The sequence below is a fragment of the Atractosteus spatula genome, chromosome 11, assembly GCF_055471065.1.
Source record: "Atractosteus spatula isolate fAtrSpa1 chromosome 11, fAtrSpa1.hap1, whole genome shotgun sequence".
Taxonomy (NCBI): domain Eukaryota; kingdom Metazoa; phylum Chordata; class Actinopteri; order Semionotiformes; family Lepisosteidae; genus Atractosteus; species Atractosteus spatula.
Window position 1 is genome coordinate 48,099,555 of NC_142716.1, and position 16,813 is coordinate 48,116,367.

The 16,813-nt window shown below is 49.4% G+C and overlaps 1 protein-coding gene across 5 annotated transcripts in view; it reads left to right on the forward strand.

Moving 5' to 3' along the window:
• The window catches only part of rptor (regulatory associated protein of MTOR, complex 1), a 142,011-nt gene that overhangs the window by 85,179 nt on the left and 40,019 nt on the right, over positions 1–16,813 (forward strand). For 4 of the 5 annotated variants that reach the window (XM_088928407.1, XM_088928404.1, XM_088928405.1 and 1 more), the window contains exons 13-21: positions 3,875–3,958; positions 4,703–4,813; positions 7,144–7,218; positions 7,487–7,552; positions 9,588–9,779; positions 12,751–12,891; positions 13,562–13,682; positions 14,035–14,175; positions 14,795–14,953. In XM_088928407.1, coding sequence (XP_088784533.1) covers positions 3,875–3,958; positions 4,703–4,813; positions 7,144–7,218; positions 7,487–7,552; positions 9,588–9,779; positions 12,751–12,891; positions 13,562–13,682; positions 14,035–14,175; positions 14,795–14,953 — 1,090 coding nt within the window. The remainder of the gene's footprint in view (positions 1–3,874; positions 3,959–4,702; positions 4,814–7,143; positions 7,219–7,486; positions 7,553–9,587; positions 9,780–12,750; positions 12,892–13,561; positions 13,683–14,034; positions 14,176–14,794; positions 14,954–16,813) is intronic. The other variant, XM_088928406.1, reaches the window with a different exon arrangement.

The window sequence follows — 16,813 nt, forward strand, 5'->3', positions numbered from 1 at the left end:
ATTGTTCCCTCCTAGCCTCTTTCGAGTTTAAAGTATTTGAAACATTCTGTTCAGTAAAGACTTCACGATTTCGTTTCAGATCTTTAGAAATATACAAGCAGATCTTAGGGGGGTGAGCTGCTCAGATCTCAGAAACTCAGAAAGGCCGGGGTCTGGTTTTGCTGGGACGGTAGACCTCCAAGGAAAACCAGGTGCTGTTGTAAGGGGTGTTGGTGTTGGCGACAGGTGGCGCTCTGCCCTCTGGACCAGAATTTTCCATGTCTTTCTTATTTCTTTTTATTGTCCCAGAAGGGGGAATTCGTCTTGCAAGAGGGTAAAAGACACAACACAATCCATTTAGCACGGCATGAACCCGTTAACTAATAAGAAACATACTTGTGTGATGAAAAAGAAAAAATATATATAGATAAGAAAGTGAAATATACAATGTGTTGTCCAGGTTAAGCAGGGTAATAGCTGTGGGTATAAAAGAGAAATCGCTGACCTGATAGGAGGAGCTGAAATTCACTGTGCAAGGGCTGGTGATGACAGTGATCATATTGGCCCTCCGTACTATTTGCTTGATGTAGAGTTCACTGCTACGATCATATTGTGCTGTTTGGCTACTAGCATATTATGCTGTGATCCCACCATGCTGTTTGTTAGAGCATGGTATGTGAAACCCGGCATCCTGGCTAATGTCCACTGAACTGTCCGACCTTCCCAAAAATTCTGCTTTCCATCAGCCAGCGGGGCAGTCTCTCTCTCAGGGTACCGTGCACTGCCGTACCATGGCAGCATTTATCCTGGCAGTGGGGCTGCTGCTGCAGAATGGCCGAAAGCATCACCCAGGTGCTCCGGTATTCGAAGCATTGCGAGATCCTTTGGGATATGAAACACAACACAACACAAATAGAAGCATACACATTACATGTAAGCTATTATTATTATCATCATCACTGCTACTACTACTCGGTCCTTGCTTTTTGACATTCACAGCCACAAAAGATGGCAACAGCCTCGTGCAGTTACAGTTTTTTTCATCTTACTTCAGCTTACGAGTTACATAATATGAGTTTACATTAAAAAAAAATTGAACAGTCCATTTTCTACAATCATGTGGATTAACTGTAAGGCCCCCCTTTTCATTATATCACCCTCCTCCCACCAGCAGCACATGCTGTTACACACTGACGTAAACATGTTGACAGATCTGCCTGACCAAGTAATGCAGCCCCGCATTTGAACAGAATATTACTCTGCTGTGGGAGGAGGCTGTAATATGGAAATCTGTGAAAATAATCCATTGATAAGGAGCTTGGAAATGAACAGGGGAGCTGAGAGGAAGAGGATAATACAGACAGGCTCACAGCCCTGGTATCCATGCGCCAGAGACTCCTTCCCAGGCCGGGCTCAAGCGGATCGGTTCTGGTGCAGGACGGAAGCCGGCCGAGGCGTGTAGAGGCTGGCGTGTAGGGCGTGGCCAGCTCACGGCTCACACGCGTGTGGGGAGACAGATCTCCGCTACCACGTCTCCAGAGAGCTGACAGACGGTTTCTTTTTCACGTCTGATGTAACCAGTCGAGGGTTCAACTGAAAACAAACCTTGTAAAGGATGTTTTCTCCCAGAGGTGGACGTGTTTGGGCCATTTGTGTCCCTCATGAAAGTTTAGCATGCTAAATTACGAGCATGTCAGCAGTTTCCCGTAGTCCCATATTTGCTCTAGTTTCCCGTATCTTTCACATTCATGTGTCTTATGCGTTCACTGTGGTTCTGTGGCACTTTGTTACAGATCACTGTTCTTTTGCCATGCTTAGACACAGTGTATTTGTTTTTCAAGCTTTCAAGTCTTTACTTTCAATATGAATGTGGCCTTGGCTGGGGTCCTTGCTTGCTCGGCGTCTCCAGGGCATCTCGGCAGGAGTCTTCAGACCGGTGCTGTGTGAGGCCGGGCACTGTGCTGGGCTGCGAAAGAGAGCCCAGCCTCACTGCCTTCTGGGCAGTTCTGAGTTAATTTACAACACCTGTGGGGGCAGAGTTCCTCCCGTTTGCATCATTACCGCACTGCAAGGCAAAGCCAGTCCAGACACTCCTTCGTAACCTGGCCTGTAGTTCACCTTAATTATTCCTCACAAGTACCGTCAATTTCAGCTTGTGCACTGCAGCAAAGCCTGCATGTGTGTCCCCTGTGCCGTAAAGTCAAGCCTTGTCATTCTGCAGCGTGAACTTCACACTGTTCAGTCGGTGCCAGGATTAAAGCCTGCCTGCCTTCTGGATTTTGTATGCATGGTTGATGCACATGGCCACATGTGCAAGTTTTTCTAAAGTACAGGCTTCCTGATTTGATAGAATCAGCTGTGTCTCGGCTCATCTCTTCAGCCACACTAGAGTCAGTCTGTATCTTACTGATTGGAAGTACCTCAAATTCTATACAAGAGTTTTTCTTTAAGCAGTTTAAAAACAGATTTGGCATCAACCACACCCAAATTGTAAGATATGGTTTAATGTAATGGCTAACTTAAGCTGACAGCTCCGAGCCTTTCTGATTTCCGTACTTCGAGCAGGTAAAGGTACAGAGTTCCCGAGCAGCTCTAGCCGGGCCCGTCCTTCCCAGTCGGCTACCGATATGAAGTCACGCGTTCTGCCCAGGCGAGCTGTGCCTGGCTCATCTTGCCTTTCCGGCTAAGAGAATGAGCAACAGCTCTGCGTGGGGCGTGACTTCAAGTGGCGGTTCGGCAGGTTGCTTCCACTCCGGCCCGGCCGCCGGGGAGGTTCGTGACTCGGGGAGCTTCCTCGCACCGGAAGTGCGGGAGCCCGCGGGTGGAGGGAGCGTCCGGGCCCGGTGCCAGGAGCTCGGATCTCTGCGTGCGGCGCTTCCTCCACTTGGGCACTATATCATTTCAGCGGGATTGACCTGCTTTCTGCTCCATCGCGCATTGATTCCGAGGACGGCTTTAATACCGCCGCTCCCGGGCCGCCATCTGTCTGCTAATCCTGCCGCCCAAAAACACAAACTGCGGAAGAGAATTTCATTCACGGACCTTGAGCCACGAGGGACGTCATCTCCCGCGCTGATGGAATTAAGCGCCGTGGGGTTTTGAAGGTGGACCCTCTCGTAAGGGAGAGCCCCTCGCTAATCTCCTCTGGGGAGGGGGGGGGTCACGGGCCTTCCCTGTTAACTTCCGGACACTGTGCCACTCCGATTATCCCTTTTTAAGGGCGAGATCCTGAATACCCTCTACCCCATCTTATTCTCTTTTTGCCATCACACCCCTCGCATCATGGAAGAGCAGTTGGAGTGTCACTGCGCAAATTCATTATGCAATCATACCTCCTGTGCCAAGAAGACGGGCTTTTTTTTGCATTATTTTTTTAACGCTGTCTTTTTATTTGTTTTCCTCTCTGTGGCAAGCGGGCAGTGCTTAAATGTTTCTCTGCCTCCTGTCCAAAAGCCCAGCATGTCTCGTGCACGCAGTGACAGCGAGGGCTGCGGTCACAGGCCCAGGCCATCGCGATGACACACGCCAGCAGCTGACGCGCTCAAGGGCAGCCGGCGCCGGGATGTGCGTTGCTCTCAACGGAAGCGTTTTTCCCTCATGAACCATTTGGTTGCCCTCTGCCTGCGAACTGGACAGTCTCGTCACAGCCATGACGTCACTATTGTGTTAGCGGTGGCGGTACTGAAACTGTCCTGAACACATCTTGAAAAATGAGATGTTGTATTTCCTCTGTCACTCCTGTCCATGAGCAATTGATATGCCGTCTAATGCTCTCTTGTCCCATATTAGTTTTGTCCATTCTTTTTGTGTATCCTGAAGTGGCGATGTGATGAGAACGGGCTGGGCGTTTAGGGAACTATGGGAAGGGCTGATCGAGATCTGATCTTTTCCTCAGGTGCTTCTGAGTCAGGTGCACCGGTTGAGAGCTCTGGACCTGCTTGGCCGGTTCCTGGACCTGGGACCCTGGGCCGTCAGCCTGGTGAGAAAGTGCGGGTGGCCCAGTCACACATTGTGCCCCTAGAGGCTCAGAGCACCCATACAGAAAGCACACTCTTGGTAAACACCCTTTACCACAGGGGACTGGTCCTGATTTTAACACTTGTCATAATCAGGCAAGTGTTATAGTTCACCCTCAACAGTTTTATCGAAATGCTTAAGAAATCAAGTTTAGCGAGTAATGTATATTGTGATGATTTTAATCAGGATTGTGGCACTCTGGTTCTGAAGGCCCGCAGGGCCGTGTTCATGCTATTTTCACACCTTAAACGAATGACCTTCTTAAAAAGCTCACGTATGGCGCAAAAAAGCTGGACGATGGTTGAGGGCTTTGTAATCAAAATGCAAACACCAGTTTACTTGTAAAACAATGTTCACAGCATATTTAGATTAGATAAGATCACTTTATTAGCCATATACAATTTCTTGCATTAGGAATTTGTCTTTTTCACATACCCCAGCTTGCTCTCCATGAGACACACAGACGGGGAGAGAAGCTTGGGGTCAGAGCGCAGGGTCAGACATTTATACGGCGCCCCTGGAGCAGCTGGGGTGAAGGGCCTGGCTCAGGTGCCCAATGGAGTAGGATTCCTCTGCCGGCCACGGGATACGAACCGGCAGCCTTCCAGCCACAGGCGCAGATCCTGAGCCACAGAGCCACCGCTCCGCCCCTATTGGTAGCGCACATTAATGCTCTTTAACGGCTGTAATTTCTGTCTCTCCCCAGGCTCTTTCTGTGGGCATCTTCCCTTACGTTCTCAAGCTCCTGCAGAGCTCTGCTCGCGAGCTGCGCCCCCTGCTGGTTTTCATCTGGGCCAAGATCCTGGCTGTGGACAGCGTGAGTGTCGACCTCTTTCCCATGAGTTACTTTATATGATCTGGGTGAGCTGGCCATGTGCTCTCTAAGTGAATGTGTTGGTGTAAGCCTGTAGATCACACGCTCTCAGACAGTTTTAGGCTCCTCGCTTTTGCAGATTCTTCTGCACGTCGCAGGCCGCAGGTCATATCTGTGACCCAGGAAAGCTTTTCAGTAATAGCGGTAGTGGATGGGTCTCTCTGCTTCCAGAGGCTGTACTTCTAGCCATGTGAGTTTTGTTGGTGTTTGGCTTGGAGGATCTCTGCATCAGCACCTTGTCCTTCATGCCAGCCCTTATCCAGGCCCATGTGGGTTTTTGTTTGGGCTACAGGATACTTCACAACTACCACTAATTGGTTAGACCCCTTAGGTGAGATCAATGCCATTTTCTTTTTTTCACCACTGTGGCTGATTTGGAAGGAACGATTGAGGTAGAGAGTCAGGAAGCGTGTGTGGAGCAGGGGGCTTAGCATTCCTCATCAGGAATTTGCAGAGTGACGAAAGGCGAGAGGCACCGCACTAAAAATCCGCACCTAGGGTCTGTGGCACAGTTTAATTTCTTTGAAAAGTCAAGAGCCGGGCTTTACACCTCCAGATGAAGATGCTGATAAACAGGCTTACAGGAGACAGTAAAGAGGTCAGGACACAGTCTGTCGGTAGACACACTTTTCTTCCCTCCCTTGCTCTCCCTTGGCTGAGTCTCGAGTCGGAAGCATTCTTGTTTAATGAAGCTGTCAGACTCACCTCCGCTCTCTCGGATGCCTGCTGAGCAGCTAGTCCTTGGGGACTGAAGTGGTGTCTTGAGTGCCGGAGCTGGGGTGGAAGTTTTTAGAGGCCGGGAGGAGGGGGTTGGGGGGAGGCAGAGAGCGCAGGATAGCAGGGGAGGCTTTCATGCCGCGGTGCACTGCTCGTTCTGACATCCTGACTTTGGAATGAAACGCTGAATGTTGAATGGATTTTTTTTTGCCTTTTGAATTATAATACAATCGGCCTTCAGGTAGGGTTGTGCAGAAGAAGGGGAACTCTGAAGTTCCTAAAGTTGTGCAAGTCTAAGCAGGAAAAAAACTTTATAAACTTTTTTTAGGTGGCAGAGAGGCAGTGACTCCCTAGTTAAAAACCAGTGGTGGAGGAAACTCTGCTTGCTCCTCGCCTGATTCCTTTTAACCTTGAGGCTTTTTCAGCAGTGCGTAATCTCCAACTCCTCCTCTGCGCTGCAGACCCTGTTCTCCTCCTCCTCTGACACATCTCGGGGCCGCTGCTAACTCTTGACACAGTTTTCCCCAATAAGAAAAATAAAAACGGATTATTTCTAACAGATGAGATGCCCTGGCGGGGGCTCTTGGCTCTCACCTTTGATAAAGTGAATTAATTCTTTCATTATCAAAGCAGCTCATTCCTTGTAAGGTTCAGGGAGCCAGGTGGGCGTGGGTAATGTATAGATCCCCTGCCCATCACAGAGAATGCACTCTGTTCAGAGACACAGATAATTTGCTGACACCGTTTAGCCTAGCCAGTATGCCTGTGGAAAATGCGGATCGAAAGCATCAGAGAAAACCCATGCAGACCGAAGGACAGCATACTGACTTTAAACCTAAGATGCCGTGATCAACTGAGGACTCAGGACGCAATTGCTGTCAGGCAGCAGTGCTAACTGGCACCCTGCTGTGCTGCATTTAGAGTTATTCATTTCAGTTCCTTAATCATGCGCTCTTTTGTAGAATACAAGCGCAGTCAGTGTGATAGATATGATAGTCACTTTTCACACTGAGCCAGCAGCTTAACAAGTCCTGGTAACAATTTGACAAAAAGCGCTGGGATGAAGATGATGAAACAAGTGTCAATGAGGCATCTAATTCACACACTTCGCCTTTGTTTTTTTTTATAGCAATTTACCCCAGCATTGCATTGCATTCCCACATAAAGTTAAAGATGAGAAATTGTAAAATAAGAACCGTAACAATGCTTGGTCACCACTGTGAATCATTTTAAAAATCCTCAGCTGTGATGGAAGGGCCTTTATAAATGGAAGAACTGCAGCTGAGAGTGTGGGAGTGGAGATGACAGTGCTGCCCATTACTAAGGCAGGATCTGGGCTAGTTTTGCAGAAATGGCCCCAGGCATCAGGTGCAGATTTGCCTGATTCACTGGGGACCATTCCTTTTCCAGTGCCTTGTTTATCCCTTTGGTATTAATCAGCCCACAGGGAGGAGAAAAGGTGTTACAGGACAGGCGGGTGTACACAGTGATTCTGTGTTCTTTCATCGTCCTTTCCCTTTCTTTCTTATCCTCTCTATCCCACTGGGATCTCACAGTCTTGTCAAGCTGACCTGGTGAAGGACAACGGCCACAAGTACTTCCTGTCGGTCCTGGCGGATCCCTACATGCCAGTGAGTGTCAACTGCTTCGAGCTCCCGGAACATTTACAAAGCTTATACTTCTTACCTGTACCATTTCTAAGTAAAGTGCTACTACCTAGACAACAAAACAACATTCAGGTGAAAATGCCCAGATGTAGAAGGTCCTTTTTGGGTTATTTGAAGCATGAAAGGATCTAATATCTGCTTATCTGTAGCTCCTGCTGAAAACTAAAATGGGTTAAATGTAAATGCAATGCGAGGAGACTGCTGTATCACTGTTTTGTGTTTTCTGTCCCAGGCTGAGCACCGTACTATGGCAGCATTTATCCTGGCAGTGATCGTGAACAGTTATAACACAGGACAGGTGGGTACAGCCTGGGCACAGTCAAGAGGGTCCAGTAGGCACGAGTTGGGCATCTGCTGGAGGCTCAGGAGGTTATGGGTTGGGCACATGCTGGAGGGTCAGGTGATTACAGGTTGGGCACCTGTTGGAGGATCAGGTGGGTACGGGTTGGGCACCTGCTGGAGGGTCAGGTGGGTACGAGTTGGGCACATGCTGGAGGGTCAGGTGGGTACGAGTTGGGCACCTGCTGGAGGGTCAGGTGGGTACGGGTTGGGCACATGCTGGAGGGTCAGGTGAGTACGGGTTGGGCACCTGCTGGATGGTCAGACGAGTGCCGGTTGGACACCTGCTTGGAAGATCAGGTGGGTACGGGTTGGGCACCTGCTGGAGGGTCAGGTGGGTACAGGTTGGGCACCTGCTGGATGGTCAGACGAGTGCCGGTTGGACACCTGCTTGGAAGATCAGGTGGGTACGGGTTGGGCACCTGCTGGAGGGTCAGGTGGGTACAGGTTGGGCACCTGCTGGATGGTCAGACGAGTGCCGGTTGGACACCTGCTTGGAAGATCAGGTGGGTACGGGTTGGGCACCTGCTGGAGGGTCAGGTGGGTACGGGTTGGGCACCTGCTGGAGGGTCAGGTGAGTACGGGTTGGGCACCTGCTGGATGGTCAGACGAGTGCCGGTTGGACACCTGCTTGGAAGATCAGGTGGGTACAGGTTGGGCACCTGCTGGATGGTCAGACGAGTGCCGGTTGGACACCTGCTTGGAAGATCAGGTGGGTGCGGGTTGGGCACCTGCTGGAGGATCAGGCGGGTGTGGGTTCACCTGCTGGAGGATCAGGTGGTTATGATTTGGCCATCTGCAGGAGGGTCAGTGTTTAGACAGACCGGATTATTCAGCACTTGTCCGGCACGCTTCTCTCTTTGAAATGCATGAAGTTTGTATTTTATTTTCAAAAACTGTATGGTTGAATCTTTATTACACTTGAGCTGTGATTTATGCACCAATAGGGGACAAACTGACAGTGCAGACTTCCCAGCATATTGATCAGACTAGCTCTTTATCCGGTGACTCTGCTCCTTCCCCTTCCTTCTTTAGGAGATTCACATCCTTCGTCATTACGTTACGGCAATGTTTCCAGTCTCTTATATTAGTTTTTTGTTTGTACATTTGTTTTCCTTGCTGAATTATAGATGAGTGGCAACATTACAGGGATGATGTTTTCAGCTTTCTCTATTAGATTATTTATACAGTTCTCTTTTGATTTGGATCTTTAATATATGTTTCTCAGCTTTCGGTCACCCCTTCAGTGGTCTGTCCAGTGTCTTCTGTGTTGCTTAAATATTCTGACTAATGAACTTTGTGAGTTTCTGAGCCAATCCAGACATTGTCATGTGTTTCAAAATATTTGCTGCATTAACACTGCATTCGTAGACCTGAGCGTACTATAGGCATCAATCATTCTGCATGTACTGATAAAACTCGGGAAAAGAAACAGAAACAGAGATGACAGGTCTAACCTGGTAACCTGTTTTAAGAATTATTCTTAGTGTTAGAAATTTACAAAGAAAAATGTTTTAGCCCAAGTCAGAGTTTTTCCTTGAAACAGGCAGAAACACTTGTGCTTATCTTTGTGTTTTGAGTTGAAAATGTCAAATTAGCTTTTGTACTTTTCCCTGTCAGAACAGGGTTGTTTGGCTTTTAATGTTTACTAAAGTAATATCATTGTGTTTTTTTTTATTTGGGTTGAGTTTGTTTTCATGCTCTAGGTTTTCTTTGATCTTTTAGTTTACTATTTACCTGGTAAATTTACAGATTTTTTTTTTGGTTTCCTTGTGTATTTATATATCATTCACTGTCACCGCACCACAGTCGACCGCACTTGGTGTTACATAGTTCCATCCTTCGTTGTAATTTAACTGTACTGAAGTGCACTTCACAGTGCCTTGTGCCTGCAGTTCTGCAGGATAGGAGTTCATAAAGGGCAGCTCACAGTTAGCAACGCCCTGACGCATCACTCTGTCTCTGTCTCTGTCTTTCACTCTCCTGCCCCCCAGGAGGCCTGTCTGCAGGGAAACCTCATTGCTATTTGCCTCGAGCAGCTCAGTGACCCCCACCCCCTCCTGCGCCAGTGGGTGGCCATCTGCCTGGGACGCATCTGGCAGAACTTCGACTCCGCGCGCTGGTGTGGTGTGCGCGACAGCGCCCACGAGAAGCTCTACAGCCTGCTGTCGGACCCCATTCCTGAGGTACGGGTTGGCGGGGGACAGCTGGAGGCGTGTTCACGGGCGCCCCCGGGTGGGGAAGAGGGGGGATTGCGGTCTGGTTCGTGTTCTCTCAGAGCCATGGTGGTTCAGTGTAGAGCTTCCATCTGCACTCTGTCTTTGGGACTGTCCTGCTTGATTCGGCTGTCGTACCTCCCGCCATTCTTTCTCACTTCTGAGCAGCAGGCTTAGCAGGAACTCTTTCCGCCTGGGGGGGCTTCCATCAACGTGCCACTTTCAGCAGCTGCTCGCTTACTAAAGGCGCCTCTCGTTGCAAAGCCGGGAGATCCCACAGCTCTCCTCCATTGCACTGGGGCTCGGGAAGCGTGCCTTCCGCAGCAAAGGGAGGGCCCAGTCCGTGCCTTCTCTCCGTGTCAGGAGGAGGTTGGCGTGCTGCTCTCCCACAGCACAGTAAGGTGAACTCGGATGCGCAGCTCCTGGGGAATCACACAGGCGGCTGAATCTCCACCGGGGCCAGGCGAAGAGGCGTGCCTCCAAATCCCACTCGTATATCCCGCACTCATGCTTGCAGACTGATGACCCCCCACCCCCCCCCACCCCCCCGGCCCGCTGTATCAGCGTGTGCCTCTCGTCCCTGTACAGGTGGCATTTTGCCCCGTGTCGCTGTCGGCTCGGTAGCGGCTGATCTGTTGCCATCAGGACGAAATCATGCAGCAGTGATTCTCCCGACTTGAAAAAATCACCATGGCAACCGCCTGCCGTAGTAAAACCCCCTAAATCTTCCTCCCTCGTGTCTTCCCCTCTTCCCTTCCCAAACCCCCCTCCCCCCGATTTCTCTCCCTCTCTTTCCAATAAGCAGTTTCTTGCCCCGTGTGCGGAAAACTGCGGAGGCTGTGAGAGTGGGTTTTGTTTCACTTGGACGTGTGTTCTTTTCTTTCATAAGCGGTTCAAGCTGGCTCCGCTGACAGCCCTCTCTCTTCAAGGGTTTACTTGTGTGCTAATGGAGGCTCCCGCAGCCCGGCTAGGCATTCATCCTGTTGTCGGAGGGCTGAGGCTCGTTTGCCTAATGGCTCTCAGGGAGGCGAGCCCTTATATGTACTTCAAGTGCATTGATCAGCCAGTGAAGGGGGACTCTGCTGCCCCTTCACTTCCCGAGCGAAACAAGCGAAACGTTTGCGTGATGTGAAACAGAGTCGGACTGCGGTTTCTGAACAACTGTGCTTGGGAGTTGTCTTAATCTCCTGATTTGCAGCTCTAGGTGACATCATGTCTTTGTTCACAACTACACTTTCCTCTCTTTAACTTTGCTTTCTTGATATCCTTTCTGTCTCTGTGCACCGTCTGGAGGTCTGTGTGGATTAATGCTGTTTAAACGTGCCTGTTTCTAGTCTGTTGTGTTAACGAATGGGAATCGTTTTAAGTCGCAAATATGTTAGCCCAGGGCTGTGGTTTGCAGCTCAGGGGATGCAGAAAAAATGGATTGCAGATCCACAAAGCTAAATAATTAGGGAGTAGAGAGAGGGAAACCAAGGGATTTTGGTAATTTGCTTAAATAAAAATATTTGATCTTGTTCTTTGCGAGTACTGGGCTATAATAATTGTTTTAGAAAACTGACCTTAGGTGTACAGGTCAATCTATTATTAGAACACAAGAGATTCACTGTGAACTTGCATACTGTGTGACGAGATGGGGGACTTGCTCAAATAAAATTAGAGCTTTTTCTAAAATACCACTGGAAGAAACGTTTCTTTGGTGTCTTCTCCTTAAAGGACTTTAGGGCAAGATTGTCTCAATACTGGTTTGAAGGAATATGCACCTGACAACCAGCTGTGTGGGGTGGGCTGTGTCAGATAGTCTTGGTGATCTTGCAGCAGTAAACATCTGAAAGCAGTACATGTATGTGATTTGCTTGGTGGCCTTTTCTCTCCATTTCCAATGCTCTGTTTGTGCTGTCGTTTTCTGAATTACTCTAGGGTGCGTAGTGAATGCCAGTGATTTGTTTCTTTATATTCAGTTCGTGTTTCTATAATATCTGAGATCAGTGTATGGTAGGTTTATGGCATAGTGATTATTTTTTTAATTCGTGACAGCCCTTTCAAGCATCTTGAACGAGCCTTCATTTGCCTCTTGTTTTGATTTGCCTCTTTGATTGGGCGGTATTTTTGAATGGAGTTTTTGTGTATCATTAGGAGTGTGGGGTACTTCTGTGTGTGGGGTAGTGGCTAGAAACACTGCATCATCACCTATAAGGGCTTAAAGTCTTTGACTCCTAGCTGCAGCTGTGAGCTGTTGTGATTCTGCTTGGTTTTGGAGCTCTTTGGCCTCTAGCCTTCATTCAGATCCCACAACTTTGGGAGACAGTGAAAGTGCTTTGAGATGATGTGTCATGAAAGTCGCTTTCAAATATGAATAATGAAGACCAAGAATCAGGGAGCAATACACCTGAGGTGCCCAGTCCTGATGACTCACACACCTGGTGGTTTTTGCTCCGACCGAGCCCTCAGTTACACAATCAAACTCTTCATGAACTTAATAATAATAATAATAATAATAATAATAATAAGAAGAAGAAGATGAACGTGAATGTTTGTTCCCAGCTCTTAAGCTTGTTGGAGCTTTAAATGTTGCATTTTGTAAAGAAACAAAATCCCAAACTTCTGAACTAGAAACAAAATGCAAATATTCTAACGAAGCAACATCTTAGATCAATTAAGGCCTCAGTTGTCTAATTAAGGTGGGATGGAATGAGAGCCAATGGGTGTGTGGGTCACCGGCGCCAGGATCGGGAGCCCTTGTTATACACTCTCCCTCTGAGCACAGTCCAAAGTCCAAACGGCACTTGCACTGTCGCACCAGCTGTGTAATGTATTGTTCTTTCGTTAGTTTATATGTATTGTCCTCATATTTAAGGGTTTTTTCCTGATGACTGCGTATTAGTATAATCAGTGCCTTTATTAAAGACTGCTCTCATTGTGACATTGTGATGCCTCGCAGGTACGCTGTGCCGCGGTCTTTGCTCTGGGCACCTTTGTGGGCAACTCAGCGGAGCGAACTGACCACTCCACCACCATCGACCACAACGTGGCCATGATGCTGGCGCAGCTCATCAACGATGGCAGCCCCGTTGTGCGCAAGGTGGGTGTGTGATACCCGGTCCAGGACATTGGCACTGCCAGTGCGGAGGTGCCACAGGGGATTCTGTAAAGTGAATCCAGCTGGGGAGCCGCACTGCGATCATGTACACTGCTGTCAAGACAGATGCAGAGAGTGGGTGCATGCTACCGAGAAGCTCAGTCTGCCAATGCCTGCTAGCTACACTGGCACTGGGAAGAGGCAGGCTTGTAAAGGACGTCAAAGAGAAGGGTAATTAACAGAAAGATGCGTAAATGAGCTTGTACTTTTTTGCTGGATTGCGTTTTGAACTGCTAAGCATAGTAGAGGTGTAATAATGATAGAACAGCTGTACGTTTGTGATGTGTAGACCTACCATTGCAGAACTGCTATTTTTTTTTTAGTCTTCGTGAATGTTAAGTTGGAAAAGTTGCCATGAATGTGTAAATACAGTTCACCACGAAACATTTATTGAACTTCTTGAATTAGTAAGTAGCCTTGTGTCAAATATGGGGTGCTGTGCAACTGTACATCCAGAAATCCTTATGCAGTCTATAGCTGCAGGAAACTGTAATTTCCTCGGTCGAATGTAGGAAGGAGAAAGCAGACAAGCATGCTGTAGACAAAGCTTTGTAGATCTGTCGGACAGGGGACTGAGGAACTATGGACGTGCCAACACTGTGTGTGCCCACAGGAGCTGGTGGTGGCGCTCAGTCACCTGGTGGTCCAGTACGAGAGCAACTTCTGCACTGTGGCGCTACAGTTCATGGAGGAAGAGAAGAACTACGCTGTCCCCTCGCCCGCCAGCAACACAGGTGCCCACACAAAACCTGCCACCAGCTGGCTTTTAAAAGAGCAGAGGCCCAGGGCTGCTTTTATATGTTTTATCATGGATGGCTTCTCTCTCTCTGTGCATAAGGTCTGCTGTATTAGGTAGTTGCCCGTTTGAAAATGCTGCTATCTCCCCATAGACCAGGGTTTCCCATTTCCAGCCTTAAAGAGCTTGCTGGTCTGGTGAAGTTCATTCATGCGTGGAGACACTTACGAGCTCTGGAGCTCAAATCCGAAGACACGGCAGCCTCCTGCTCTTCGGCAGCGGTGGCTCTCTCCCTGACGAGGTGTCTCTGCGTCTCTCCCTCTCCCTGCCCCTCTGTCCTGCGCGTGCAGAGTCAGGGAACCTGACCCCGGTGAGGGACAGTCCGGCCATCCCTCGCCTTCGCACCGTCAGTTCCTACGGCAACATCCGAGCAGCCACCACGGCCCGGAACCTGAACAAGAGCCTGCAGAACCTCAACCTGAACGAGGAGGGTGAGACCAGCGGGGGACCGGGGGCGGTGAGACCCAGGGTCCTGTCCTGGGGCTGGGACAGCCAGCAGTGTGCGTGCCCAGGGCAGCGGTCAGAGGCTGTGCTGTGCCTTGGGGTTCCTCATATCGCAGCACAGTGCAGTCTGAGCCAGGCACTGCTGGTGCAGGACCCCCGCTGGAGATCGCTTATTCACGCATCTCCAGATCAACACAGGAAAGTCAGCCATTTCATGTGGAAAAATACATTCCAAAGGAGCAGAAACAAGTGACCTTCGAAGGGGGCGTTCGGGTTCGGTTGAATGACATGGTTTTGTCAAGCAGTCTAGATGTCGCACTGGTAGCATTGTTTCATGTTGGGATGATTTTGTGTTTTGCAGTCATCCTGGGCTGTTTGGGGACTTCGTCATTGTTTGCAAGTTAAATGAGAGTGTGCACAAAAAAAACATTTTATTCCTTTGTGTAATTTTTTCCGTGCAAGCAAGCATTTTTTTCTTTTTTGTGGTAAACTAAGAATTTCTGGCATATTTTGACATAAAGGGCTTGGCCTCACAGCATGTTTATTGGAAGAGCAAACTTGTGCTTTTGTGTTCTTGACCAAGGTGTGTATATTCCTTCCTGCCAGTAGGGGGCCACATTGTCTTTTCACCGGGGAACCTGAGCACCAGCAGCAGCGCCAGCAGCACCCTGGGCAGTCCCGACAACGACGAATATATCCTGTCCTTCGAGACCATCGACAAAATGAGGAGGGTCAGCTCCTACTCCTCCCTCAACTCCCTCATCGGTGAGTCTCCGGCGTGCACGGCTGCTGTCATGGCAGTCTTGCCTTCCTGGGGGGAAAAAAAAAACACTCAGGGCCCTGATACATGATTATTAGTGCTCCGCACCCCCTCTCCACCCTCTGAAGAAGCACTCCACAAGATTAGGCACAACTGTTCTCTTCTGAGTTCAGAAGTGTTTTCTGCAGGATCTGTGTGGATGCTTGTGGCAGGGGTGTTGGTGTGGGCTTCACAAACCACGGGTCACAGAGCCAAGCACCGCCAGCCTTGCGGTCTGCTGCATTTCTGTGTTGGGTGTGTCGCGGCCGGTCTGTGATCTCCTCAAGGCCGCTCATTGTCATGCGGAGGTCCTCCAAGTGTGTACGCGTGCCTCCGTGTGTTGTATCAGCGGCGCTGCCATGTGGCTGAGGAGCGCGCGGCAAATCGTTTTGCAGTTCTCCCACACTGCTCGATTCCAGCCACCTTCAATCAATTACAGCTCCACTTCACGAGGCTTTGGGTGAGTCCTGCCAGGCTGGAGGAGTTCTTGGCCAGCAGAAAGCTTCAACTTGCTTTTGCTGCTCATGTAATTATTGCGAGAGCAGATGGCTGAGGTATTACCGTAGCACATATACAGTGGCTGTGTGGTATGGCCTGTTTTTAAATTAACTTGCTTTTTTACACAAAGGCCGTGCCGGGCTGCATGGTTTTGCCATGTTGTCCACGTGGAGATCTTTAGCCAAAAAAAATGGTTCCTTTCCGAAGCGGACGCTAGAAACGAGGAGGGCGCTGCTGTCCAGAGCTAGGTGTACTGGACTAGCACGACTAGGTTTCAGTGATCTTTCAGTGAAAGATCTGTGCTGTCAATGCTGGGTTGCGTATTGAGGACCTTTTGAAAAGCACAGGCTGTCCTGCCAAACAGAAACATGAGGGGCTGTCCAGTATGGTGTTTACTGCACAGCGCAAGGACAGATGTCTGAGGCACAAGCACATCTGGGAAGAAGAGAGGGAGAGCTCCCACCATCCCAGCTGTTGACTCCAGCCGGGCAGGCTGAGCCCCTAGGACAAGAGAGTGCTTTCCCTGGTCAGTCCAAGGCACTCTCCCAAGCAGGGCCGTCATTGGCACCATCCTGTAAATGTTATTGCTTGAGTTCGGGCTTGCTTCGGGACGAGGACAACCACATCCTTCCTTCTCGGTCTCTCGGGATGCGGGCATCTCTTCTCTTCTCGATCAGCCTCTTTACGAGATGCCCTGACCAGCGCAGTTCATACCACAGACTCGAGGGCTTCCCCAGGGCCCGGCTCCCGATCGGGCTGACCCACCCCCTCGCTCTGCCACACCCGGAGCCCATCATAGAGCCCACAGCCCCTTGAGGGATCTGCAAAAGCATGACAAGGAATCCCCAGGAAACAGGAGCGAATTTCGCAACATCTGCTGCTTTACTGTATGTCTTGCTTCAGCTTCACAGATAACACTCACCACCATCCATTTGTTTGTCATCATAATTCAGGCTGACTGTGTGCTAGCAAGTAAGTGACCAGATATATACATGCACACTTGCTGTAGTACCGCTTTGTAAACTTGGCCCCAAGACACACAGCAGTCCAGCACAGTACATCTCTTTTGTTGTTCTCTCTTGTCTTTGGAAGAGTAATTCAATTTCCTGAATCTGGCGTTGGATTCTGTGTTTGATACTGCTTTCAACACTGGCTTGCAGGCGGTAAGCTCCCTGCCTGCTCTGCTAGGGGACGCAGGTGTGCTCTGTTAGGGCTAGGGCTTTGGAAGTGGTTGTCCCAGGAGCTGTAGATAGTAAAAGTAGGCCACAGCGAGGTCTCCCCTCAGCACACAGCACGTATGCATGGCTGGTCAGTGCAGAAGAAGTGGT